The 24487-nt window shown below is 51.0% G+C and overlaps 10 protein-coding genes across 10 annotated transcripts; 7 read left to right on the plus strand and 3 right to left on the minus strand.

Moving 5' to 3' along the window:
- Nucleotides 1-192: 192 nt before the first annotated feature.
- BO88DRAFT_258415 (uncharacterized protein) lies at nucleotides 193-887 on the plus strand. The gene is made up of 2 exons (XM_025702265.1): nucleotides 193-791; nucleotides 879-887. The coding sequence occupies exon 1, from the start codon at nucleotides 253-255 to the stop codon at nucleotides 559-561; it is 309 nt and encodes a 102-aa protein (XP_025564024.1). The 5' UTR covers nucleotides 193-252; the 3' UTR covers nucleotides 562-791; nucleotides 879-887.
- BO88DRAFT_258416 (uncharacterized protein) lies at nucleotides 888-1874 on the plus strand. The gene has a single exon (XM_025702266.1). The coding sequence runs from the start codon at nucleotides 1178-1180 to the stop codon at nucleotides 1739-1741; it is 564 nt and encodes a 187-aa protein (XP_025564025.1). The 5' UTR covers nucleotides 888-1177; the 3' UTR covers nucleotides 1742-1874.
- On the minus strand, nucleotides 1833-2774 carry BO88DRAFT_487013 (Isochorismatase hydrolase; the record flags this gene model as incomplete). Its single annotated transcript, XM_025712513.1, has 4 exons — nucleotides 1833-1992; nucleotides 2071-2138; nucleotides 2207-2477; nucleotides 2533-2774. 4 exons carry the CDS (start codon nucleotides 2772-2774, stop codon nucleotides 1833-1835), a joined length of 741 nt encoding a protein of 246 aa, XP_025564026.1.
- Nucleotides 2775-5380: 2606 nt separating this feature from the next.
- Nucleotides 5381-5880, plus strand: BO88DRAFT_480435 (uncharacterized protein; the record flags this gene model as incomplete). The annotated part of the gene is made up of 1 exon (XM_025712149.1): nucleotides 5381-5880. Exon 1 carries the CDS (start codon nucleotides 5392-5394, stop codon nucleotides 5878-5880), a length of 489 nt encoding a protein of 162 aa, XP_025564027.1. The 5' UTR covers nucleotides 5381-5391.
- A 1439-nt stretch (nucleotides 5881-7319) lies between these two features.
- On the plus strand, nucleotides 7320-8626 carry BO88DRAFT_480438 (NADH:flavin oxidoreductase/NADH oxidase; the record flags this gene model as incomplete). The annotated part of the gene is made up of 2 exons (XM_025712150.1): nucleotides 7320-7484; nucleotides 7538-8626. The coding sequence occupies 2 exons, from the start codon at nucleotides 7320-7322 to the stop codon at nucleotides 8624-8626; spliced, it is 1254 nt and encodes a 417-aa protein (XP_025564028.1).
- Nucleotides 8627-8943: 317 nt separating this feature from the next.
- BO88DRAFT_480439 (uncharacterized protein) lies at nucleotides 8944-9723 on the minus strand (the record flags this gene model as incomplete). Its single annotated transcript, XM_025712151.1, has 3 exons — nucleotides 8944-9045; nucleotides 9096-9292; nucleotides 9363-9723. The coding sequence occupies 3 exons, from the start codon at nucleotides 9721-9723 to the stop codon at nucleotides 8944-8946; spliced, it is 660 nt and encodes a 219-aa protein (XP_025564029.1).
- A 4250-nt stretch (nucleotides 9724-13973) lies between these two features.
- BO88DRAFT_403859 (protein transporter TIM23) lies at nucleotides 13974-14890 on the minus strand. Its single transcript, XM_025706464.1, has 2 exons — nucleotides 14195-14890; nucleotides 13974-14126 (listed from the first exon to the last, which is right to left on the minus strand). Exons 1-2 carry the CDS (start codon nucleotides 14777-14779, stop codon nucleotides 14103-14105), a joined length of 609 nt encoding a protein of 202 aa, XP_025564030.1. The 5' UTR covers nucleotides 14780-14890; the 3' UTR covers nucleotides 13974-14102.
- A 327-nt stretch (nucleotides 14891-15217) lies between these two features.
- Nucleotides 15218-20802, plus strand: BO88DRAFT_386049 (THADA/TRM732 family protein). Its single transcript, XM_025704770.1, has 10 exons — nucleotides 15218-15476; nucleotides 15566-16491; nucleotides 16540-17485; nucleotides 17533-17769; nucleotides 17817-18045; nucleotides 18093-18403; nucleotides 18451-18968; nucleotides 19019-19159; nucleotides 19204-19826; nucleotides 19878-20802. Exons 1-10 carry the CDS (start codon nucleotides 15316-15318, stop codon nucleotides 20697-20699), a joined length of 4914 nt encoding a protein of 1637 aa, XP_025564031.1. The 5' UTR covers nucleotides 15218-15315; the 3' UTR covers nucleotides 20700-20802.
- BO88DRAFT_403862 (uncharacterized protein) lies at nucleotides 20755-21864 on the plus strand. The gene has a single exon (XM_025706465.1). The coding sequence runs from the start codon at nucleotides 21005-21007 to the stop codon at nucleotides 21818-21820; it is 816 nt and encodes a 271-aa protein (XP_025564032.1). The 5' UTR covers nucleotides 20755-21004; the 3' UTR covers nucleotides 21821-21864.
- Nucleotides 21865-21995: 131 nt separating this feature from the next.
- Nucleotides 21996-24418, plus strand: BO88DRAFT_403863 (PX and BAR domain-containing protein). The gene is made up of 5 exons (XM_025706466.1): nucleotides 21996-22229; nucleotides 22292-22572; nucleotides 22627-22893; nucleotides 22945-24105; nucleotides 24154-24418. Exons 1-5 carry the CDS (start codon nucleotides 22139-22141, stop codon nucleotides 24247-24249), a joined length of 1896 nt encoding a protein of 631 aa, XP_025564033.1. The 5' UTR covers nucleotides 21996-22138; the 3' UTR covers nucleotides 24250-24418.
- Nucleotides 24419-24487: the final 69 nt, after the last annotated feature.

Consider the following 24487-nt stretch of genomic DNA (forward strand, 5'->3'; position numbering starts at 1 on the left):
TGTGCCAATCGTGGTTGCCCAATGAGGCAGGGTTGAGGCACCACGACTTCCTAAAAAGAAATGTTCCTCGCAGAATGCGGGAGGTGTCGCGACAATCATCGGATCGTGGAATTACCTGTCACACCAACTTGTGGCGATCGTAGCTGATCGCGATATAACTCCACGGCCGAAGCGGAACCTCTAATATTCACTTGGTTACTTGGCGAGTTCAGGGAGATATTCCCATTCCCACTTACTGCCCAGCCAAGGCGTATGGTTCGTCCGCTCCCTCCACCTCACAGGATCTATCCATTCGGCCTCCGAACTCGTTTGTGCAAAGTAATACCACATACTCCGTACAATGGCCAGTATACTTCGCTCTTATTTGCCTCTTCGACACTAGTCCTAGTAGTTCTAGTCGTTGAATATACCCTCGCAAAGTACGTACTCCTATTGTTGACCCAGAGAGGTCTGGATGCGCCGGTGTTTGAAATCCCAAACCAGGTTGAGTTTCCCACCAAGAATCCCATAATAGCAACAAGAACTCCATCCAGGGAGCAATTCTGGTTCCAACGCAATTAGGGCCATCAGCTTAATCTCGTTAATTTCCTATCTGCTCGCGATCATTTGACGCACTGTGCACATCGCCGACCACGCTACTGTAGCGCGTGCACTAGCTCGTCTGGTGTCCCCTTCCATCGAAATTGGGCCGTATCCATTCTTCTGCTGCCAATCTTTGGTTGGCCTCCTCTTTTGCTTCCCATTTCAAGGTTTGAGGTGAACGGATCGACGCGCTGTGCCACCCATCCTACGTAAGCTATCCGAATTTCATCATTCCTCAGGTTTTTGTCGAGTTTGTTTCGGATGTGGAACATGGAAACAGCCACTGATGGGCTAAGAAAACGCACCGACAACTGCCAAGTCCCCCCGAACCAGGCGCTCAGCTGTCATGACTGACTCACGACGAACGTCGGACTTGGTCTTCGCCAAATCCACAAGCCTGTCTGAAGATTTCCCGGCCCTCGGGCTTCTCTCGTCAATCTTTCTCGCGCCCTCGAGTCTTGGCACCCCACGCCTTGCTGCGCTTCATCGACCCGATTGCTGACTACGGGCTGCTCACGCAGTACTCCGTAAAGCTTCCGGGCATGTAATTATCCCCTTCTCCTCATCCTGGTATAATAATAGGCGATGGTATTTGATGTTATCATTCCACCCCTGTCTTGTCCGGGTCGGCTTGGTGATTGCGACCGGGTCAACTCCGAACCCGTCCGGCGAGGGTCCCGGCCACTCACTGTTTTGCCGCTGGCTTGGATCCGTGAGCGACCAGCACCGCCCATGCGGCATGTCAGCGTTTGCGCCTTCTGGCAATTGTTGGCAACCGTCTCAATGGAATGCTTTGTTCTCGACTAAAACATTGGTTGGGGAGGATTTCCAAACTACTTCTACTCAACACAGCCCATCTTTATCTCCGGTTCCATGCAGATTAATATTTGTTGGCGCCCTCGATGTCTCAAGTATGTGCGGTGCAGCCGCCGACCTGCGAGACCCGGAATTCATGCACGGTGTGGCACCAGGGCAACCTGCTCCCTGTGCTATTGCATGCAGGCGCCACCCATGCTCGCTTTCCAGATGCATGATTATTTGCGTTCACTGGTCGGACGCATACAGTTGGGACTTTTGTCCTTGCTGTCGCTGGGACAAACTTTCCCAACCACTAATGTGCTTCCAAAGGTTACCATTCAGTATAGTTTATCTATCATAAATAGATCGATCATAGTCTGTAATTGCTGTTCATCATAACCATATGTTTGGGCGTTATATCATCGTTTCCATCAGGTTGTCCGGCCTGCCAGCTAATACACAGCTGGTCCAGAGCGGTTGAGAGCCCCAATAGCCTGCTCAATAGTGATTACATTGACCGGCAGTTCGGGAAGTATGCCTTCCAAAATAATCTTCTGATTCAGGGCGGCATATGACGAGGGAGTCTCGATCGTATTGTTCGAGATCACGTAGCTGTCATAACGAAGCATGATGCGTTAGCAGTGCACTCCCCTTTCTTGTGGTCTGTCTTAAATCGTGATGTTGGCTTACACATTGTAGTTCATATCCAACAGACGAAACGCAGTGCTAAGCACTACTCCCGAAGTACGGATCCCAGACTACCAGTTACACATTGATCAGCAAATCTGTTGACATTATTTCCGCTCCATCGCATGGCATCACCTACCAAAATCACTGTATCAATTTTCTGAGTACTGAGGATCTCCTCCAGCTGATTCCCAGCACCAGCATAATACCGCGCCTTCTGCAGCACCACATCATAGTTATCCAGGGTCTTGAAAGCAGAATAGATCTGACTATCGGGACTCGAAGCCGTGGCGTTGCCGAGGTTAGTCACCGCGCTGGCGAAGGGAGCATTGCCGAGTTCAGGACGGTAGGTATTGGAGAAGAAGATGCGAGTGAAGATACTCAAGGGGGGAGGGTCCTGCTTGTGCACGCTTCACGGCATAAGTATAATACACTCACAGCCTTCAAGACCGAAGGAATACATACGCATCAATCCAATTCGCAACATTATCAATCCACAACTGCCCGGACCTGGTAGTATTCACATTGGCCACCAGCCCATCGATAAGATCTAGATTAAGCACTGCATAATGATTCCCGAAACTAAACGACGGGTCGGTAACGGTCGAGGTGATATTCCGTGAATAGCCTGGCCTGCTAGTGGTTGTGGTTGATGAGAGACATCCGGTTGCCAGGAGAGCCAGGCATGCAAGCGAGTGTTTGAACATTGTTGTCGTGCTGCAGGGGGAAGTACTAAACAGCAAAAAGAAAAAAGAAAAAAAATAACAAGGCAGGGATGCAATGGGATGAATAGACTCGCTGATCTGAAAGTGAAAAGTTGCTTTAACTCGAAGCAGGGGTCTTTTATGTACATTACGGAGTATAAATTGTCCATTTCTTCCATAATCAATGTGATTCTTTCTCCACCTCTTCAGATGGGACTATTGCCTCTAGTTGATCGTTGCTTTTGCGTGCTTTCTGGTCTCCGATCGGCTAGTGAAGCTAGTAATTATTACTTGTGATCAGTTGAGCTGAGGATTAACGTCACACCGGGGATGATGACTTGATCGGGTTATGGTCAGACTGATGATTATTCATTAAGTGATTCTATGGCTTTTTCTTGGTTGAAGAGTGATTACTGGTCCGGATGACGGGAAGATCATAAGTAGTCTTGTCTTGATGAAGAATCCATTGGCAAGGGCGCACTTGTGCAGGTAACTAACTAACTAAGTAACTGACTAGACTACCTCATTGGGGTGATTGTTTGTTTTCCAAGGGGGTTTTCCCGGAATGGAGCTGATCTTCTGCTGTTGATCTCCCCCAAGTGGGGACCCTAAAGCTTAAGCCTGGGTTGAGAGTTGCCTTTGCCCTGAAGGCGACACTATTTACTACATTCCCGTTGGGTTTATTTTTTCCTAAGTATCGAGTACCTCTGTGGAATTCATCTACTCTTAACATGAGGTAGAGTAGACTGGGAAATATGGTAAGTTTAGTTAATATGATGGTGCGGCATTCGTGCATCCTAATTGAGTGAGAGAGTTGGCTGATTCGGTCCCTCTGAGTCCTGCATCGAATCTCAAATCATCGATCGATATGTGTGGACAGTCAGATGTTGAGTAACCTTGAGGTGGGAGGCTCGGGCCTTCTGAAATGCCTTGTGCAACATACTTGTGCTTTGTACTGCTACGTGCAGGAGCAGCACTCCCTCTTACCCGTTGTTTATCTTTCTGTGAATTATGTTTAACATAAGTCTGCAACAGTCGGGATTATTAACCAGCTCTGCCTATGACTCGTGCTTATCATTCAAAGTCCAATTTCGATAATTGATTGAACAATCAAGTTGAAACTGCAGGGCAAGCAGTCGCCCTGTGGGAGTTGTGGAGATGGACAGCCCTGAATAGTTTTTACCCGGGCTCTCCACAACAACACCACCGTCCAGAATTCTTTACCGGCTGACCCGCTCTCCCACTCACCACCTATCTATAGATGGGCCTATTTAAAGATTTTCAAGAGAACAAAATCCTCAGCGATGGCTGTGTTGTCTGTCTTCCACGGGTGACAATTATAGCAGGCAACTTTGGCGATGCCAGCGGAGATCTGGAGATTTCTTGGCTATCCGTCGCAAACAGTTAAGCGACGCCACCGGATTCCGAATAGATCGCAAGACTATACGGGCGATCTCACAACTCCAGGGAAAAGTTATATCCTCACTCCTTAACTGGACACCCATAAGCCTATCTGCCAAGGCTGGTATCCGAAATTTTCATTCCTTTTTGCCTCCCTCCCGTTGGGACGAACCGCTCGTTTCCGACTGGTGAGTTATGGATGATGACTCGGTACGGGAGTGCGTTGGTACCTGCTTGCTGCCTGGCCATGCATGCATCATGTACTTTGATGTATCGTCTTCTTCCGACTGTGACATGATACCCATCACTGCAGTCGATGCATAGTCTGGCACCATATTGAAGTCACCACGAGTAGCCCAATCATTCGCTTAACATGCAGCTGCAATATAATACAAAAGGAATATAGACCAGGGCAAGGGACCGCTCTGGACGCAACATGGAAGTGACTTCATCCCCAGTGCCCCCATAACGCCCCATTCCGCTCCCTCCAGAGTGGACAGGGTCGATGGCCTCCACTTGTCTCACTCCGTTGTGCTTCTGATTCGGTATATCCACTACAATGCCAAGCAGAGCTAGCTATATCGCAGTATCATGCTATCTACTGCACGCGTCATCTAGTAGCCATAGTCGATGTCTTTTAGAAACAGAGATCAAAAGCAGAAATCAGCTATCCACAGTCTCAATTCGTAGTGCTAACCATGTACCCTTAATCCTAGTCCAGCCATATGCACTTCGCCATCCGGTAGCGCTGACCCTCAGGGATGCAACGCAGCCCGTAGGGCTCGATCCGGTCTAGCGAGGGCCCATAAATAGAAGAAAGGATATGGGACTGAGGGAGGCTGAGGGTCTCTAGTGGAGATAGATAGATAGACAGAGGGATCAGGGGCGAGCCGTAGCGGTGAACCTACAGCCATGTCTGTAACCAACCAACCCATGGCTAGCCCTTTCCGGGTCGCTTCTAAGTTAGGTACCAGGCACTGACATTAAAAGGAAGACCCATAGGAAGAAAGAAGTAGTACCGAACAGTTATAAGTAGGGACCTGACCCTTTGTGGCTTTCATTTCTCCATACTCCATCTATTTCAGTGGCTCAGATCCATCCATACCAACAAGAAAAAAAAATCTCTACCATTCTCACACTCGTTCTTCAACCTTAATAAAACTATCTTCAACAAATATCCATTTCACCAAATCCACTCACTAATACCACTACCACCACCATGTCCGTGACAACCACCTCGACCGGCACCGCCGCCTCCGCCTCCTCCACCTGCATCAATAAGCTCTACGACATCCCCGTCAAAGATGCCGCCTGCGCCATGCCCATGCGCAACAACAACTCCGCCATCATGAGCAGCTGCTGTGGCTCGGCCTCCATCGTCTCCTACGACAGCTGCGACTACTACTGTCTGGCTCAGGACCAGACCGTCGGTACCCTGGCTGAATGTCTCATCAAGGCTTCCGAGGCCGGTGAGGTCTGGTGTAACACTAACGCCAACGCTACTGCTACCGGTAGCGTTCCTACCACTGGCGCTGGCACTGTCGTCTCAACTGCTACTGCTACTGGTGGCTCGTCTAGCACTGGGTCCAGCACTTCGAGCGGTTCGTCGGCTTCTTCGACTAGTGGTGCTGGTGTCGCGGTTACGAAGAAGAGTGTGGGTGTGTTGGCGCTGTTGTTCTTTGGCTCGACTGCGGGTTTCTTGTTGTAAGATCTGAATGGGGGATTGAGAAGTGGTTTGAATTGGGGCGGGGTGGGATTGGAGGACTAGATGGATATATTGTTTTGTATAGAGCAGAGCAGGCTTGTACAGTAACTTGGGGAAATGACCGTGTTGATTGAACCAACTTGCTATTGAGCGGAAGTCCGTCCTTCTTAGCATTACTTTTTTTTCTCTTTTGTTTGTTTATGTCTGAATATTACCATTGATGTGTTTTCTTCACTCCATATATTATTTTCTGTTGCAGTGCGCAATTTCCAATTTGGCTCAGTGATAGGCACTATATATACTCATTGGTTTATACACGTCTACAAGAATCCTCCCTACTAGTATTTAAAACTGCCACAGCAACTTATACTATATGAATCCAAAGGAGGAACTTAATAGTATACTATTTCAGGACCCCCCAAACCCTACTTAATCTCGGAATTTAGGCATTCAAGTTCCTGTAGTCACTTTCTTCCAGCTGTCTCTATACAAAAGGCATAGCGGAGTCACAGTTGACTCATGCCTAACATGAACTATTTACCAATTCGTAGTTATGGAATATGCTCTGGATCACCTAGTTGACACACTGCCTTAGGCATAGATATTACTCCGTCTGCTTCATATCACGTGCATCCATTCGCAACAGGCAACCAGAAAAATATTATCTCAGCTCTGGAAAGGTGATTCAAACAATACTTATAAAAGGCTAAGTAGAGATGTGGACTCTTCAGAGTCACCATTTCTTTTCAAAAGGAGGACACACAAATATTACGTCTAATGCAGTTTGTCAGATCTAACGATGACTCGTGCGAAAAGCGACACATTATGAGTTATCAGTCAAGTATGCTTAAAGCATGAGTGTATCTTCAACCCTTTCATTTGAAAAATGCAGCTACATGGTGCGGTAAGATTAAATTGTTACTGAGAAGAGTATGCAGAGTTTGCTTCGAAGTTATCCTGAGTAACCTTGTCACATTGCCAAAGTGAGTGCTGGGCTTACTCGTTAATCGACAACATATATTTGACGAATGTACATATCTGGTGTTCCCATGGACTATTTGTTCTTTACTTCTACTGCAAGTTATGTTGCTTTAATCGATTATTAGATACTAGTTACAGTATATACTGGAGACCCGATGACTCGGAATTTCCGCACAGTCTACGTGTCGATGTAAGTTGCCGAGGTTTCATATCTCCTTAGGTGATTTGTCTAGTTGGAAAAGAAAGCACCACAATATCTTGAGATTGGTGGATACAGGATGTAGGATTACAAATTGTCGATCAACCCCGCACCAGATGGGACTAATGTGAGCTCGGGGAGGGGGTTGTTGTTGATGAAGAATGTGACGCAAACAAATGTCAATTCCTACTATTTGATTTTTGAAGTGACCGGCCCCTCACGGCAACAGAAAGAGTCGAAAATATCAGCAGAAGAAAGCAGAATGAAGGACATCAAGATCGAGCCTGCCAAGGGCATTTCCTACTTTACCCCAGCACAACAAATCCCAGCAGGGACAGCAGCGAACCCGCAGACTAGTGGAAAGGCAATACCCAAGCTCTTTCAGCCGATTACTATTCGAGGATTAACATTTCAAAATCGTCTTGGGGTAATAAACCAACCACCACCAAGCTAACGGCCTGTTGACAATGACTGCTCTAGGTATCCCCAATGTGCCAGTACTCCGCCGATGATGGACACATGACAGACTACCACCTCGCCCACCTGGGCGGTATAGCCCAGCGAGGCCCAGGTCTTATCATAATCGAGGCCACCGCTGTGCAACCGGAAGGTCGCATCTCACCGCAGGATGTCGGGCTATGGAAAGACTCCCAAATCGCGCCAATAGCCCGAGTCATCGAGTTCGCGCATAGCCAAGGCCAGAAGATCGGTATACAGCTTGCGCACGCAGGTCGGAAAGCGAGTACTACTCCACCATGGATGATGAACCATGGCAACATAGCGACAGAGAACGTTGGTGGATGGCCCAATAATGTCAAAGGACCCAGTGATGTACCGTTCAGCGAGACATTCCCGAAACCGCAAGCTATGAGCAAGGACGACATCCGCGAGTTCAAGGAGGCGTGGGTTGCGGCCACGAAGCGGGCCATTGTGGCCGGAGCGGATTTCATTGAAATTCATAATGCCCATGGATATCTGCTCGCATCGTTTTTGACCCCCTACGCGAACAAGCGGACGGATGAGTATGGTGGATCTTTTGAGAACCGGATGCGATTGCCGTTGGAAATTGCGCAGTTGACTCGCGATACGGTGGGTGAGCATGTACCTGTTTTTCTGCGCCTTTCGGCGTCGGATTGGCTGAATAGTGGTTTGGAAGAAACCTGGGGCCTGCAGGATGCAGTGAGGTTTGCTGAAGCGTTGGTCGCTCAAGGAGCTATCGATCTAATTGATGTTTCTTCTGGCGGTTTACATTCGAGTCAAAAAGTGAAGCCCGGTCCTGGGTTTCAGGCACCGTTTGGCATTGCGGTTAAGAAGGCGGTTGGGGAAAAGATGCTAGTTGCTACTGTTGGTCATATCAAAGATGGGAGGCTGGCAAATCGGTTACTTGAAGAAGAAGGATTGGATGTCATTCTTGTTGGGCGTGGATTTCAGAAAGATCCTGGATTGGTCTGGACCTTCGCGCAGCACCTCGATGTTGAGATTGCTATGCCGGGCCAGATTCGCTGGGGATTCTCCAAACGGGGAGGTACTCCATTTGTCGATCCGTCAGTCTATAAATCCTCACTATGATGGGACAGGGTTGAGTGTTCAGCTTTGCATGATACAGAATAAGAGAGACGACGTACACAATGTTTTGATTAGATATACCCGCATCCCTCAGCATTCATGTTCTACATTGATGGTCTCTTTTAAATGTGACATGATGATGTAGTTGGGATCTTCTGATATCTATGAATATTGAAACCCTTTATCTACCCTAGAACATGACGAGCTATCCTATTATAGAACGCAAGAATTCCCAAAAACGATACGGCCATAGTACGTTCAGAGGGAGAATATACGGATATATCACCCTCTGAGTGGAGTCTTCAGCAAGTGAATCATACTCAGTCAAAGACCTTGTGCACTTTCCACTGGGCAACATTTGCGACCAATTGTATCTTCTTGATAGCTTCGTCGTACACATTGTCATCACCATTAGGTTCCAACTATCATCTATCAGTCAAGATGAGGCAAAAGCTAGGAATGTACAGCTTACCAAAGCCAAGTAACGCGGCGGCTCTGCTGGTTTCCCGTCCGGGAACAACATAGCCCAGAAGACCTCATGAATGGCCACCCGCTGAGGCGTGCCATTACTATATATTCCACAGAACCAATCCATCACAGCCTGATCATCGGCTTTGTCAATGTGTGAAGGCAAGTCAAATTCCACAGTAAGGAGATGAGACGTTGGACCTAACACACAATAACATCACAGGAGTGAGTCAGCTTTTGCCCTTCTCTTCTCTTGTCTTATAAGTCTCACCTGCTGGCATATCCGGGTCTTCCCGTCTCCCGACCTCGCGGTATCGCCTGATATCGAAATGCGCTATATCCATACAACTGTGTGTTGGCCCCGGCAGAACATCACTAGTCACAGGGATGCTCGTAAACTCCTCCGTGTTCAGAAACTCGATGTCTGGGACGGGGTAGAGAGCAAGGAATGTCCATGGGGAACTGTCTTGGGGCACTGCAGCCGTTTCATAGCGGGCTGCGGAGTTGATTCCCGAGGTGTTGAGGACATCACGCACATGGATGTCATTATACCAGGTGTTAAAGACATCTGTTAATGTTTTCGAGGGAGAATTGAGCCTTGAGGCTGCATAGAGCAGGCCCGAAGTAGACATTCTGGTTGTGTGGTCTCCTTGATTTTCTGTTAGCGAGGGATATGTGGCTGGAGGGGAAACTTGATGGATGATGTACGCACTAAGTACTTAGTAGCACCGGGTTTGAAGAGGGGATAGATTGGCGCTCGGCTAGTGGTATGTTGTTCAGCTGAAGGCTGGGTCCACTCTTGAACAAGAGTTTGAAATTGTCAAGGTGGACACGGCATGAAATTGGCCAATAATGCCAATCAAATGAACTTCGAGGTTCTAATTCAACAAGCACGAAATGTACCTCAGCAAGATAGACCACAATCTGTCATGTTACTTTCCATCAACTGAGACATCATGTATGGTCACTTTCTACTGTCGAAAAACTAGATGTTCCGATAACCTTGCTGGGTTTAATGTAAACCCTAATTCTTGAACGAACTCAATCTTCTGAGGAAAATCTTGCAGATTGGGCAGTTCTGAATGTGAGTTAGGTTCAATTTTAGTAATAGATGCTAACCTTTTATGACCCCGCTCGACTTATGATCATTTTAGTGTCAGGAATCTGCTGGACCCAACATACCAACCTCATAGTTCCGGAACCCATCGCGTTCGGGACGTCCCGAGCTTCCACAACAGCAAAAAATATATCTGAACTAGTACATCTGGTGGACGAACCTCAGAGTTGATCTATATTTGGATTCTATTCTTTCCAGAGGCTAGACACAAGCCTTACTGCATTTCCCGCATTGCAATTAGGATAGTGGTGTGGGATTGAAGAACGAATTCCGCACACATACCAACAGATTTCATATCAATGTAGACTAAGTTACGGTCCGCCATCACCACAACACAACCAAGCTACAACACCAAAGTTTCGATCGTCTTGCTGGCAGCTCAAGACCTACATTGCAGTTTTACCATAGTGAGCGACGCCATATCTAAAACCTTCTATTTTGTTCAGCTAGCCAGCTACAACCTTACAGTTCCCCGGTTTGATCTCCATTCTTGGCATGTTTCATCTGACAGCCACCCATTTCACTCCTGCATGCCTACGGAGGATATAAATAGCGATGGAGTATTCATTTCTCCTCTGTCCAGCTTGTGCCTCGCTACAGGCCTGCAAAGATCTCAGTAATTATGGGTCTGGCGGATCTCTGCGTGGACGTGGTCCTAGGGTTCCTGCGTTATCTTAGTCTGGAGGAACTGTTGTCGGTGAGGATGGTTTGTAGTATGCTTTGTCTTTCCCGCACAGTCTGGTCAATACTGGCTGGATTCGGAATACTAAAGTTCAGTCATGTATAGGTTATCTGAATGAAGTTATCGTGGTGAATCTTCTCTACATCAACACAGTGGACGAGCGCATCAGCAATCGTCTGTTGTCCCGGGTTCTCCTCGAATATATAAACCAGGATACAGCACTCAAGACCCAGGTTACTAAGATCCGAGACTACATGAGAACATGTGCAAGTGAGCATGATCGCACCAAATGCAGTACGAACCGTTGCTTGAGAGCTATCAGCGTCGCCCTGACTACGTATAACGGTCGGGAGTGGGTGCTCCGGAACTACAGGACCGCCGTGATGCCTTGGATAGAATCGTGGCAGGAAGACAACAACTGCATTACCTTCCTTCTGGCAGCTTGGATGGGCTTACAGAGTATTGTTATATCGGCCCTGGATCAGGGCATACATGCCAATACAAGCCATCCTTTTCTCGGGACCGCCTTGCACGCTGCAGCGTACAACAACGACACCGTCCTAGCCAAAGAGCTCATCTTACGCGGCGTCAACAGAAGAAAACGAGAAGGCGCCTTCGGAGACACATTCCAGCTTGCAGCATACAGAGGATCTGATCAGTTCATCCACACGATGTTGATGGCTGATCCGGGTTTGCGAGTCCAGATTTCCCAGACTACGTCTACCTATGGCCCATTCGGAAGTGCGTTCAATGCTGCAGCTGCAGCAGGACATGATCGAGTGGTGAGAATGCTCTTAGCGCACAAGGCGAAGTCGAATATCCTTGCTCCTATGCAAAGAACAGCAATCTTCCTGGCTGCAAGAAGTGGTAGAGCAAATGTGGTTGAGCTGTTGCTCCATTCCGGGCTGCCTGACCCTAGTGTCCCTGACTATCATGATATATCGCCTTTGTTAGCTGCTATCCAGGGTGGCCATGAGCCAGTCGTTCGTCTTCTTCTCCAGATCAGCAAAGTCAAGCTGAATGATACCGGACGCGATGGCAACATCCCCGCACCACTGATGGTCGCTGCTAGCCAGGGAAAAGCCTGTATTGTCCGAATGCTCTTGAAGCGCCCTGATATCGACGTCAATCGCTATGCACAAGGGCTCCCTTCAATCTTCGCAGCAGCAGACAACGACCACGCAGATGTAGTAAGCTTACTGCAATGCAGACGTGACATTTCCCTTTTCACCCCCGACCAGTCTCAATACCTCCTGAACATAGCAGTCTCCCACGGCCAGACAGACATCGTCAGAACACTACTAAACAACGGACATCACATCGATCCACACATCCCAGACAGCAACGGCCAAGCATCCCTCCACATAGCAGTCACCAAGAACCGCATAGACATCCTAAACCTCCTCCTCACCTACCCCTTCACAGACCCCAACCACACAGACACCCAAGGCCGCACACCTCTCATGCTCGCCGTCCTCCACAACCACCACCGCATCATCCACCTGCTCATGCAAGACCACCGAACCCGCTACGACATCACCGACAACAGCAACACAACACTCCTAATGCACGCCATCATCAAGAACAACGACACCGTCTTCCATACCGCCCTCAACCACAGCACCGAAGACCATCTCAATACCCAAAACACCACCGGCTCAACAGCCCTCCACCTCGCCTGCATCACCAACACTACCTTCGCCCTCGAATCCCTCCTCTCCATCACCACCATAAACCCCAACCTCCAAACAACCCAAGGCCTCACCCCCCTCCACTGCGCCATCCTCCACAAATCCACACAAGCCATCATCTGGCTCCTCGAAACCCCCACCATCTCCCCCCAACTCCCAGACCTCAAAGGCACAACACCCCTATGTCTCGCCATCGTGCAGAACGACCTCATCGCCACAGACCTTCTCCTCTCCCATCCCCTCGTGGACATAAACCACCCTTCCTCACCCCCATCCCCATCCCCAACCCACGAAACCACATACACCCCCCTAATCCTCACCACCATAACCAACAACCTCCCCCTAACGCACCACCTCCTCCACCACCCAGACATAAACCCCAACCTCCCCGACCCCAACGGCGACACACCTCTCGCCCACGCCGCCAAACACGGCCACATAGGCATAGCGAAAGCCCTCCTCGCGCACCCAGCCACAAACCCACACTTACGACCCCAGATAGCAGGGGGGACAGTGGGTGCACCACCCCTCGTCCACGCAGCGGAGAACAACCATCTGGAGATGGTGCGACTTCTTCTCTTAAGCGGGGTGTATCCCGATGCGCCGGACCGGTATCTCCGCACGCCGTTGATCGCTGCGGCGGAACGGGGCCATACGGAGGTAGCGAGGGAGTTGTTCCGGCTTGGGGGTGGGGATGTGGATGTCAAGCATATGGATGTGAGGCGGATGACGGCGTTGAGGGTCGCGGCGAGGAATGGACATGAGGGGATGGTGAGGTTGTTGGTGATGGAGGTTGGGGTGAAGGTGGATTTGGGGAGGAGGTCCGGGGTTAAGTTGGTGGAGGAGGTGAAGGGGTTGGGGTTTGAGGGGGTGGTGAGGTTGTTGGAGTCTGGGGGTGGGAGTGGGAGTGGGAATGGGGATGGAAATGGGGGGATGTATGGGTTCTTTTAAAAGGTCTGTCACTGGGATGGTAGGTAGGTTGAATGGTAGTTGTTGTTCATTTGTTACTCCCTAATTTCACATTAAGGTTTCAACTTGAGGATAGCTGAAGCTAGCACTCCTGCTTTGCGATACTGGCTTTTCTTTCTGGTTCGCCGAGCAAAGAAAAAGACTAACCCGCAACCCCCCATAGGAGAACTCACGCTATATGTACAGAAGATAGACACTAAAAAAAGTAACGAATAAAAACCCATTGCCATGCCGGTTCCGAACCCATGGACTGTAAAGTAATGCGACAAACGATGCTTTGTACGCCAGAGGGAAGATGTGTGTGTGTGAGACGACGAGGATAAAAGTATAAGGAGAAACCGTTCTAATACAGCGAGAAAACAAAACAAAACGGAGAGTGGAACATCAGGCAGGGCTGATGTTCCTTTACTCCGTCTTTGGTGAAGAGGCCATATACCATACAATCATATGGGGATTCCGAAACGCGTGGACGGATCAGGTGGATTGACTCGGGTCGAGGTATCGAGTCGAGGGCTAAAATACAGTTATGAGGGAATTGGCGGTTGTTGGCGTTTACAGGATAGCCTTGCTCAGGACCTGTTGAAACATAACATGTTAATCAAATGTTCATGGACATAATCTCTGGTTAAAGGGGATAGACTTACAGTCCAACCACCAGCAATGCCAGCGACGATACCACCCGAAATCACCATAGGCTTAAGACCCCTCGTGCTCTTGAAGACCATTCCACTCAACGCACCCGCCACAATGCTGTTAGCAGCATCGTGCTTACCCCTCGCGTAGCCCAGACCGGAGTTAAACCCGTTGTAGACCATCGCGACCACACCAGCCGAGTTACCGAGGAAAGGTCCTCGTCTCGTAATGGAGTTGAGAGCACCGTTGAGGCGGATCTTCGGCGGAGCGGTGACGGGCGTCTTCTTCAGTCCCTCCGCCAGACCCCAGGCACCACCGAGAGTCAAACCAGCAAGGTAAGTCGTTCCTGTTCCATAGCAGAGATCGTCGGACCATCCACGGGAGGGCAGCACAGAGCGCGATCCGGGTGTTTGGTCGAGCGCGGAGTCTTCGAGGGTGATGTAGTCGAGGGTATCTTGGTTCAGGCCGGCGAGGGGATGGAGCTGAGAGGGGTCGGGAAGATCGGCTAGGAAGCTGGTAGCATCTGGTGCTGATGCGGTGGCCTCGGAGCCCTTGGATTGTTTGCGACCGGTGATGGAGTCCCAGATGTTCGACATGTTGGATAGTGAGGTGGTTGAATTGGCGGGAAGGTGTGGGTGAATTTATTAAACAGGTTATGGAGAATATGAATACAGATAGGAGAATAGAGAGAGAAAAGGGAAAGGAGAAAAAGGAAAAGGAAAAGAAGAGGAGATCAGAACACTGGCGAACAATCCGAGAGCTTGGGGAGGGATTGGGATTGAGGTTCTGGTGACTGCGCGGTTTCGTCGGAGCAAAGAAGGTGACAGTAATAATTCCAGGCCGAGAAACAAAAACTTCAGCCCCGTGACTTGGTCCAGCTTTCTGCCAGAATTTCCGGGCCGGCAGTTTATCGAACATTTCCCGTTTGGGCCGAGCTTACAGGGATTATTGTTGTCCCGGCACTAACCCGATTCGGAGACCCGCTCTCGAAAATCCACAAGAGGCAAAAGTCGCGATTGGAAACGCGGGGGCGGGCTCGTGCTTGGGTTTTTTTCTTTTCTCTTGTAAATGGTTGATATCTGAACCCACTCGTTGAAGGTTGCCATGCTGTACTTGTAAGAATACTAAAAGTATGGTCGGTAATCCTGTGTCTGGCCCCCCCGGGGATGCCGGGCTCCCACTATCAGAAATGGAGCAAGTATCGCGGAATATAGAACTTTTGCCCGAGGAGACCCTCGTGCGCATTGGGAAAGGCCCGCTGGTGAAGTTCACCAATTCTTGTGAAGATATTGAGTAAGAGTGTTTCCAAACATTTGCTTATCAAGTTGTCTGTTGTGTGCGCAAGTGTTTTCAATATGCATCTTTTCTGACTATTCCCAAAGGAAAGTGAGCCGAGTCTTCCAGTCGCTACTGAAGACATACTCTACGGCTTCTCTTTCTCATCCGCATACTACTGCTGCGTGTAATGCAATCAGTGCCTTTTTGGATGCTGCGCGGACCTCCACCTGTGAGGGAACGAGGCAGCTAGCCCGCTCTGATGAAACTTGGCTATCTGTATTCGAGGTCTTCATGACCCGGTACAAGGATGTCAAGCCCAAGCCGATGAAGCAGGTGCTGGAGTCGCTGGTTGCCCTGTTGGCCAAGACTCGTCAAGAGCTTGACCGGTCCGTGCTCCGCCAGAAGATCGTTGAGGCTACGATCCCTAGCATCATCCTTGGCGAGCCTCGCGCTCGACTGAAGGCTTCTTTCGCCTCGTTAGAGATGCTGCTGCGCAAGAGTGCCATCACGCCGTTAGAGCTGGTCTCAGTGACGGACCAGTGGCTTGTAGATCACTATGAACAGTGGACGGCGCTTTTTAAGGAGGACTGCAAAGCTCTCTCTATCGATTTCTCCCAGTATCTTAAGAAGGGTTCTGGGAGAGAGACGTACCAGATAGCAGCTCAGATTCTGGTCCTGGGAATGCTGGCTCGCGCTACCAAAGCGGAGCTTGCTGCCTCTTCAGGTGACACTTTGGCGGCATTTCTCCAGAGAGTGAAGGCTTCGCCTGACGCTCAGGACTTGAAGTCTGTTTGGGTGGCGCCCGTTCGCCATGTGTCGTTGCGCAACCTGGATAACCTGGAGTATATGTCCAACTATGTTCTCCAGCCGTCGTTCGCGACTGATCCGGCTGGCTTCAAATCGTTCATTGAGCGGCTACCCTTGAGCAGTCTTCTGGCTGGCGATATGAGCGATGCCCCGCTGGCGGAGTTCATGCTATTGTTTGCTTCGTTGCAAATCGCCAAGAAAATCGGGCTCATTCACGAAGATCGTAAGTAATGCTGTATAGTGGGCCGAGCAATGGACTTACCTTCGCCAGATTATATCCCCAAGGCTGGGGCCAGCGACGAAAATGTTCTCGTCTTGAAGAGCGAAACCATCGGCCAGTTCCTCTTCCATCGCGATATCACTATCAGAATCGCGACACTTTCCCTGCTGATCACTGCGCCCTCCACGACAAGGCCAGTGTCTTCTGCAACAATGAATGCCATTCTTAGCGGACTGCCGTCTATGCACACCGAGTCGGACTCCTATTCAAGAGGCGAGATCTTGAGTCTGATTCGCAAATTGATAATCCGACTCAAGGGAGGACTCTTGGAAGATCAGGACGGCCTAACCGAGCAGAAAGCCCCAGCGAACAAAAAGCAGCAGCCCAAGCTTGCTCGGAACGACACTACCACTCGGGCGTGTATGCAACAGTACGTGGATTTCTTGAAGGCGGACCTGCGCCCCACAGCTTCTTACCCACGCCACGTTTCCGCGCTGAAGACCTTGATACTCCTCCTTCAATCCGGTCTCGATTCTCGACTCAATCCGACGGACGGTGTTAAGACAAAGTGGCTCTCCAACGTGGAGGTGTTTGAGCCTACTTTGCTGAGACTGCTGGTAGATCTTCTGCTCGATCCATTCGAGGAGGTACGCGCTACTTCGCTTTACATTCTGAACCTCTTCCCACGGGAGGTTCTATTCGACAACGACAAGCAAGCTGGCGTGCCACAAATCATTGAAGGTCTCGCAAAGGCCGAACAACTGGCAAGCAACACCAGCAGAGCTGACTTTGCAGACACCGTTGCTCGTCTATACCATATCCTCTTCCGTGCAGCCGCCGTGGATGGTGCAAGTGACGCTGCACGCTGGTGGGTGAACAAGTCCATGGTTGTCGATACCCTTCTGAAGAAGTTGGAGCAAAAGCTCTCCCTTGCCGGCGGCCTGTTCAACTCTTCTATGCGTGACGCGCCTCTGCATGGATATGTATCCGCTCTGAGGTAATTCCAACGCTTCATCTACCCACCGTGGAGCTAACAGATACTAGGTACATCATTGCGACCCCCAATTTCTATTCATTTGTGTCCAGCAAGGAATCTTCATATGACAATTGGAAGGCTATCCATCTCAGGATTGTGCAAGTCTGCGACAAGATTTGGAACGAGGTTAAGCCTGTTCTTTGCATCGACTCGCCTGAAGGCCATACGGATGAGCCCATTGAGGAGCTTGGTGTTGGTCCTAAGGATATCTTGTCTTACTCATGGCGTGCTCTTCGCGAATCAAGGTGTGTTGCGTCTTGCGCTGGATTGGCTGTTCTTACTAATTGCGTAGTCTTCTCCTACATGCCTCACTTTCCAACAAAACATACGGTCCGCAAGGCGAGTCTGGGTTGACGGTCGAGCATTTTGAGAAAATCGGAACACTCAGCTTCATCCAACTTGCTGAACTCCGGCACAGAGGTGCCTTCTCTACTGTGTCGCAGACATTTGCTACTTGCTGCCAGCGGTGCGGACAGTCGACCAGCGAGGAGATTTCCGCATTGCCTAGTCGGTGGTACCAGGTAAGGACCCCGTCTTGACAAAACGATCAAAGCTCACAATTGTACAGGAAGCGAAGAAAATCATCTTCGAGTCCGCCTCGAAGCTTACACGTCGCTCAGCTGGTCTCCCTGCTTTGATTGTCGGTATCCTTTCGTCAAAGCCTGGCGGTCCGCTCTTCCAAACTGTCATTAATGAGCTGCATGACATCTCTCACCTGCCCGCGGAACATGATAAGTCGAGACAAGATGTACCACTGCCACAGGTGCACGCAATGAACTGCCTGAAAGACATCTTTACCAACAACAAGCTTGGGCCCCACACGGAGCCTTTCATCATGCCTGCCTTGAGGCTCTCGGCTGAACGGCTGGGGTCGCCTATGTAAGTACTATATACGGCTGCGTCTTTCTCCATGCTGACTATCCTAGATGGGCCCTCCGTAACTCCGGGCTGATGCTGTTCCGTGCGTTGTTGACGCGCATGTGCCGCACCGGTACTGGACTAGGATTCGGTGGAGCTTCCGGCTCAGAACCAGGTGCCAGAGTCTCCTTCCAGAAGTATCCTGGCCTGTTTGAACTCCTACCGACCCTTCTCAGCCCGTCGGACCAGAGCAACGCTGATGACGGTGATAACGCTATGGTTACCGAGCGTGTTTTCCCGGCCTTGGAGCTCATCGCAGAGAAGGTCCCCAACGTCACCGGAGTTGATGACGATGTGCTTCGTAGACTTGTCAGAGAACAGTTCAAGAGTCCAGTGTGGGGTATCAGAGAACATGCAGCCCGAGTGTATGCTTCGTTGCTGAACCGTTCGGATGTTCTGACCAGCATCAAGGCGTTGTTGGATGACAAGAGAGACACGAAGACCCAAGACTACCTCCACGGAGAAGCCCTTTGCATCAAGTACTCTCTTAGGAGATATGCCTCGAGCTCTCTCTCTTTCTGGAATGGTATGCTCGTAACTCACAGGCGGTGTTTTGTCCTTGCTAATATTTCCCAGAGCACGTTGATGAGGTATTGTCGACCCTGAAAGACGTCTTTGCAGCATCCTTCCCGTTTGCGGAGTCCCCGTTCGTGGCCAGTATTCTGCTGGAGGTTCTCGGCGATGTCATTGAAAAGTGCATAGAATCAGGAGCGGAAGGTAAGTCAAATTCAACTCGCGATGACACGCGCTAACAGAAGCAGGACAAATGGCTTCGACGCTTAACTATCTCTCCGAAACTTATTCTTTCGCCGCCATCCGGGAGTTCTTGTTTGATTCTTCGCATCCTTCTTGGAAGACTCTGAGCACCACACGCGCTCCCTCTCTTCTCCGCCGGGCCATCTCGTGGGTCACTGTCCTGCAGATGTTCATTACGGACAAACTGTCCGAAGTTGAGCCACTTCTTGGAGATATTTCGCGCTTCGACCCCAATGCTGGTCAATGGTTGTTGGAGCGCATCCAGGAGATCCTCGGCGAGCGAGTCCAGTACAGACGAGCTCTGATTGACCTTTATTATACCGTTATCCTTGGCGCCTACCCAGAGGAAGTCAAAGCGGTAGCTATTACATGCCTGGCATCTGCTCTGTCGTTTGTCCTCGACTTCCACAATGAAACTGTCGCTCAAATCGACCTTTCATGGGAATTCTTGGAAAAGCACCTCAAGCATGCTTCTACCGAGCACATCTGGAACAGGGACCGATCGGACGCCGAACTGGTTCTTGAGGGATGTCTTCTTGCCCTGAAGACGATCTCGGGCAGCCAGAGCTCAGAGCTGGACATCCTGGAATGGGCCACACGGCTCCAGTCCGCCATGCAAGAGGAGACAGTACGTTCAACGCATTTATACGTTATCTCAAGCCCTGCTAACACCTCACAGGAATTCACTACGCGCCTGGCTGCCGTATCATCCGTCACGGCGTTTGCGCGCATCCTGCGCCCTGCTGGCAGCCCCCCTCGCACCGACAGTGTCTTGTTGGAGATCTACCTGGTTCTCTACGACATGCTCAACGACGACGATGAGGAACTGCGCGATCTTGCCGCATCCACCGCCTCCTGGGTCCTGTCATGCTCTTCTGTCTCTTCAACAAAGGCAGTTGCGCTATCTCCTCTGAACGCAAGCGAGCTCCTTTCGAAGTTCATTGCCGAGAACTACGCCAGCTCACGCCTCCTCTGCCAGCGGACCATGGCATACATCGCCGACCAGGAGCCCAGACTTAGCAGCGCCACCCCTAAGTTCGTTTCCTTCCTCGGCCGTCTCTCTGAGCTCCGAAAGGAAAGCACCATTCTCTTTGAAGAAGAGAAGCAGAACCTCTTCATCGACGAAGTTCGCGAAGTAGACGTTTGGTCCGCGAGGTTGCGTCAGCTGAACGAATCTTCCTACGATGAGGGCTCACTCAGCGCACTTTTCAACTGGGTGTCAAGTGGACTGGCCTCGCTTGAGGAGATTCTCGCAAAGGAAACTGAAAGGGATGGGCTTCTGGGCTGGGCCTCGAAGCCTGAGACGTTCACTCTGGGCGTGCGGGTTTTCAGTGTTGCGGGTGCTGTGATCTCGAAGGATTCTGCGGCGTCAAGACTTTTGAGTCAGGAACAGGTTGCTTTGTTGAAAGGGAAGCTTCAGGCGCTGCTTGCTTCTGGCGAGGCGTCTTTGTTGCATGATGATTGGGTCTCACGGATACAAGGTGCCTTGGAATTGTCATGATCGATGAATTCGGATAGAGAAAAGTATAGAGATGAATTTACGTTACGTTACTAGAGCTAGACGGTTTCTTCTTGGTGTGCAAACAATCACTACATCAGCAGACAATACATTCACTGCCATGGGCATCGGGCGACTTGTTTACGCTCATCTGCCACTTACACCTCTAGATATCACCGCCGTATGTTAGTGCGACGCGTCGTCTACTCTTACCTTTCATAGTTTGGGGTTGTCATGACCAGTGAAGGCATGACTCCATCTCTCTATAAGCCACAACACTACTTACATAGCTGGTTAGCTAACAAAACATGTCACCTAACGTTGTAATCGTGGTGGTCCTGGCCGCTATGGTCCTCTTTATCGCAGTCGTGGTCTGTCTCTGCACACTCTGGTGGCGACACAGCCTCCGCGCCGGCTACCACAACGACCGCTTCCAGCGATCTCGGACCGGCCAACGCGAAACGACCGTCAAGAAGACAGAGCTCGCAGAGCGAGGCACAAAGAGAAACTGGAAAGAAGGCGGAAGAACGCCGGCTCAACCCAGCAGACAGAAGACTCCTGCACCTCCACGGCGACCACCAGCACCTCCAACTCCACCTCCGCAACCCCGACCTCTCCCACCCGCTCACAATGGTAATTCAATCCGTCGTGACAATCAGCCATCGAGGGAGGAGTGGCCTTCTGTACCTCCGGCACGTAGCAACAAACCTCCAACGCCGGAGGAATGGGGCCCTGCACCTCCATCCCGTGGCAGCAAGCGTACTCACAGTAAACGTGGAACGCCTGCTGCTCCAACTCCGGCTGCTAAAGTACCGACTAAGCCTCCGTCGCGGGACGAGTGGGAGGTTGAACCTCAAGCTCAACCTCCTAGTAAGGCGGCTTCGGATAAGGAATGGGTTCTACCGCCCGATCCGCCATTTGGTGCGTCTGGAGGTGCCACGCGCGGTTCAAAGAAGAGCTGGCAAGCTGAGAGCAAGCCTGCTTCTATTAGAGGGGGCGCCTATGATACGCAAGGTTACCAGCAGCAGCATGGAGGAGTGGATCCTAATGCGTTGACAGCGGCATTGCAGCAGACGAATGAGGAGACACACGAGGAGCCTGCAGAACCAGAGGGTGGATGGTAGGGGGAGTGCTGTGGGGGAGTAAGTTGAATAAGTTGGAGGTGAAGTGTGCAAAGGAGTGGAGTGTAGTAATTGGTAGTTCTATTTAAGGCGACGGAGATGGTCGCTGCCGGCCGCCCGAGGCGGTGACGTTGATCCCCGCGAGAGAGCCGGCGATGCCTTCGGGATTCCCCAGCTCATTCCCTCCTCCTGTCCTCCCTGTTTCTGTCCCTTAGTCTCGTGAACTTAGCCTCTGCTTTCTAATCCTCCTGTCTGATTCATGATTTGATCTGTCACACCCACTCTCTCAGTATCTAGGCTGCTCCATCAGCCCCCGACGCCATGTGGAACGACGAGGATAACAACCCGTACGGCGCATTCGATAACGAGGCGCATCTCTCCGAGTCGCTGCATTCGGCCACCCTTTCTCCCAGTAAGCTGTCAATCTCCATCACCGACCATCAATCATCCAGCTGTATTTTCTAATTCCTGCAGCTCTCTATGACCGCGAATATACCCCTCCCTCTCCTTCCAGCCGATCATCCACCGACAATCCCCCGGACTTCCTCTCACAGCAACAGGACCTTAGTGACGAAGACGACGCTCCAGACTATGCTGCCCAACCTGCTGGCCATGGCTACCTTCGCAAGAGTGTATATGATAGTCGGATAGAGCAGATTCTTTACGAAAACCCGGAGATGCCGATCCTCATCACAGACGCTGGGAAGAACCACGAGGGCGGCGGCAGCTTCATTGTGTACACAATACGCACCGGAGTATGTCAGAATGGTCATCGAAGCTGCATCGGCGCTTGTGCTAATGATTTCTAGGATCTGGAGGTTCGCAGGCGGTATTCTGAGTTCGCGTCGCTGCGACAGACTCTTGTCAACCTTCATCCCACCCTCGTCATCCCGCCCATTCCCGAGAAACATACCATGGCCGATTATGCCGCCAAGCCCACCAAGGCTAAGGAAGACACCGCCATAATCGACCTCCGCAAACGTATGCTGGCTGTCTTTTTGAATCGTTGTCGTCGGATGAAGGAGGTCCGTGAGGATGGCGTCTGGTGGCGGTTCTTGGACCCCAATGTTAGCTGGGTAGGTCTGATGATAGCTCGACTCTAGCTGTGGTATACTGACTTCGTCCAGAGCGAGGTCCTACACTCCCATCCTGCATCGTCTGTGCCGAAGAATAATCTCAAGGCTCCTCCGCTTGACCCCGCCAACCCCACCCCCGCTCATGCCTGGCTCCCAGTCCCATCATCATCCGCGAAGCTCAAGTCTGCGGGCGGCGCTACGCCTGCTCCTGCTCCCGCTCCAGAAACACCTGGGCCTGATGTTCTCGGTCGCTTCCCACCAGAGTCACGGAAGCTGAGTGAAAAGGAACTCGACCCATACTTTATCAATTTCGAGGCGTCTACGCGTGAGTTGGAACTACTGTTGCAGGGGAACATTGAAAAGGTCAATCGTCGGACGTTGGCCCACCTATCGTCCTTGTCAGCCGATCTGATGGAGCTGGGAGCACGGTATAACGGATTTTCCCTGTCGGAGCCATCGCCGACCGTCGCAGCAGCCATCGAACGGGTCGGCCAAGCCGCCGATACTTCCTACATTGAGACGGAGGAGCTGTCGTCGCAACTGAGTGCCAGCTTCGCAGAACCGATGAGGGAAAGCGCCCAGTTTGCCAGCGTTGTGCGCAGTGTTCTGCGCTATCGGGTCCTCAAGCGGGTGCAGGAAGAGATGACGCGAGACGAGCTGGCTAAGAAGAAGACGCTGCTCGACTCTTTGGAGCGCAGTGAAATGGAAGCGAAACGCATTGAGCAGTACCTCAACCGGACTTCGCCTCCAGGTGGGGCCACGAGAACGCAGCGGTCTCTGTCCGCATCGTCGGCCGTCAGTGCGCCAGGAGGCTCCGAGGGCGAGGCCCGTCCAGCTGGTTCTGAAGACGGTGCATCAGTCGACTCGGAATTTCCTCCTACGCACGGCGACTCCATCAACTCCCATCCACCTCCGGCAGCACAGCGGCGTCCGGACTTTGGCGGTGCATCGCCGGCGCATCGCAAGACGTCGAGTGGGACGTTTGTGGCGAACAAGATCTTCGGTCGGATCAGCCACGCGGTGCACGGCTTTGTGGATGTTGATCCGGAACGGACCCGCCGCGACCAGATCGGCAAGACGAAAGAGAGTTTGGTGCAGTTGGAGCAGGCTCTTGGAGTGTCCGAGAAGGATGTCAAGGATGCCAGTGCGGGAGTGTTGCAGGATCTGAAGCGGTTCCAAAAGGACAAGGAGATGGATCTCCGGCGGTACATGGTAAGTTCATACTGCTGTTTTCCCGGGGGAATGAAGCTGACTGGATAGGTCGCATATGCACGATGCCATCTGGATTGGGCACGCAAGAACTTGGAGACGTGGACGGAGGCGAAAGATGAGGTGGACAAGATTGTAGTGAGGTAGGATATCTATCTAGTGCTAAGGGTATGGAGCAAGGGCGTTGGTTTGTGCTTAGCATGACTTCCAGCTGCCAATTGTGATGTCGGCTATGAGCTGGATAAGACATGCGTTGATCCCAGTACCCTGTATGCTATTGATGCGTATAATGATGTTCCGGCTACTTGAACTGCCATGATCCACTATATCCATAATTCTGAAGCAATAATCAGAGCCACGTAGTGCACGTAGATGAATAGAGACC

The sequence above is a fragment of the Aspergillus vadensis genome (assembly GCF_003184925.1).
Source record: "Aspergillus vadensis CBS 113365 unplaced genomic scaffold BO88scaffold_8, whole genome shotgun sequence".
Taxonomy (NCBI): Eukaryota; Fungi; Ascomycota; class Eurotiomycetes; order Eurotiales; family Aspergillaceae; genus Aspergillus; species Aspergillus vadensis.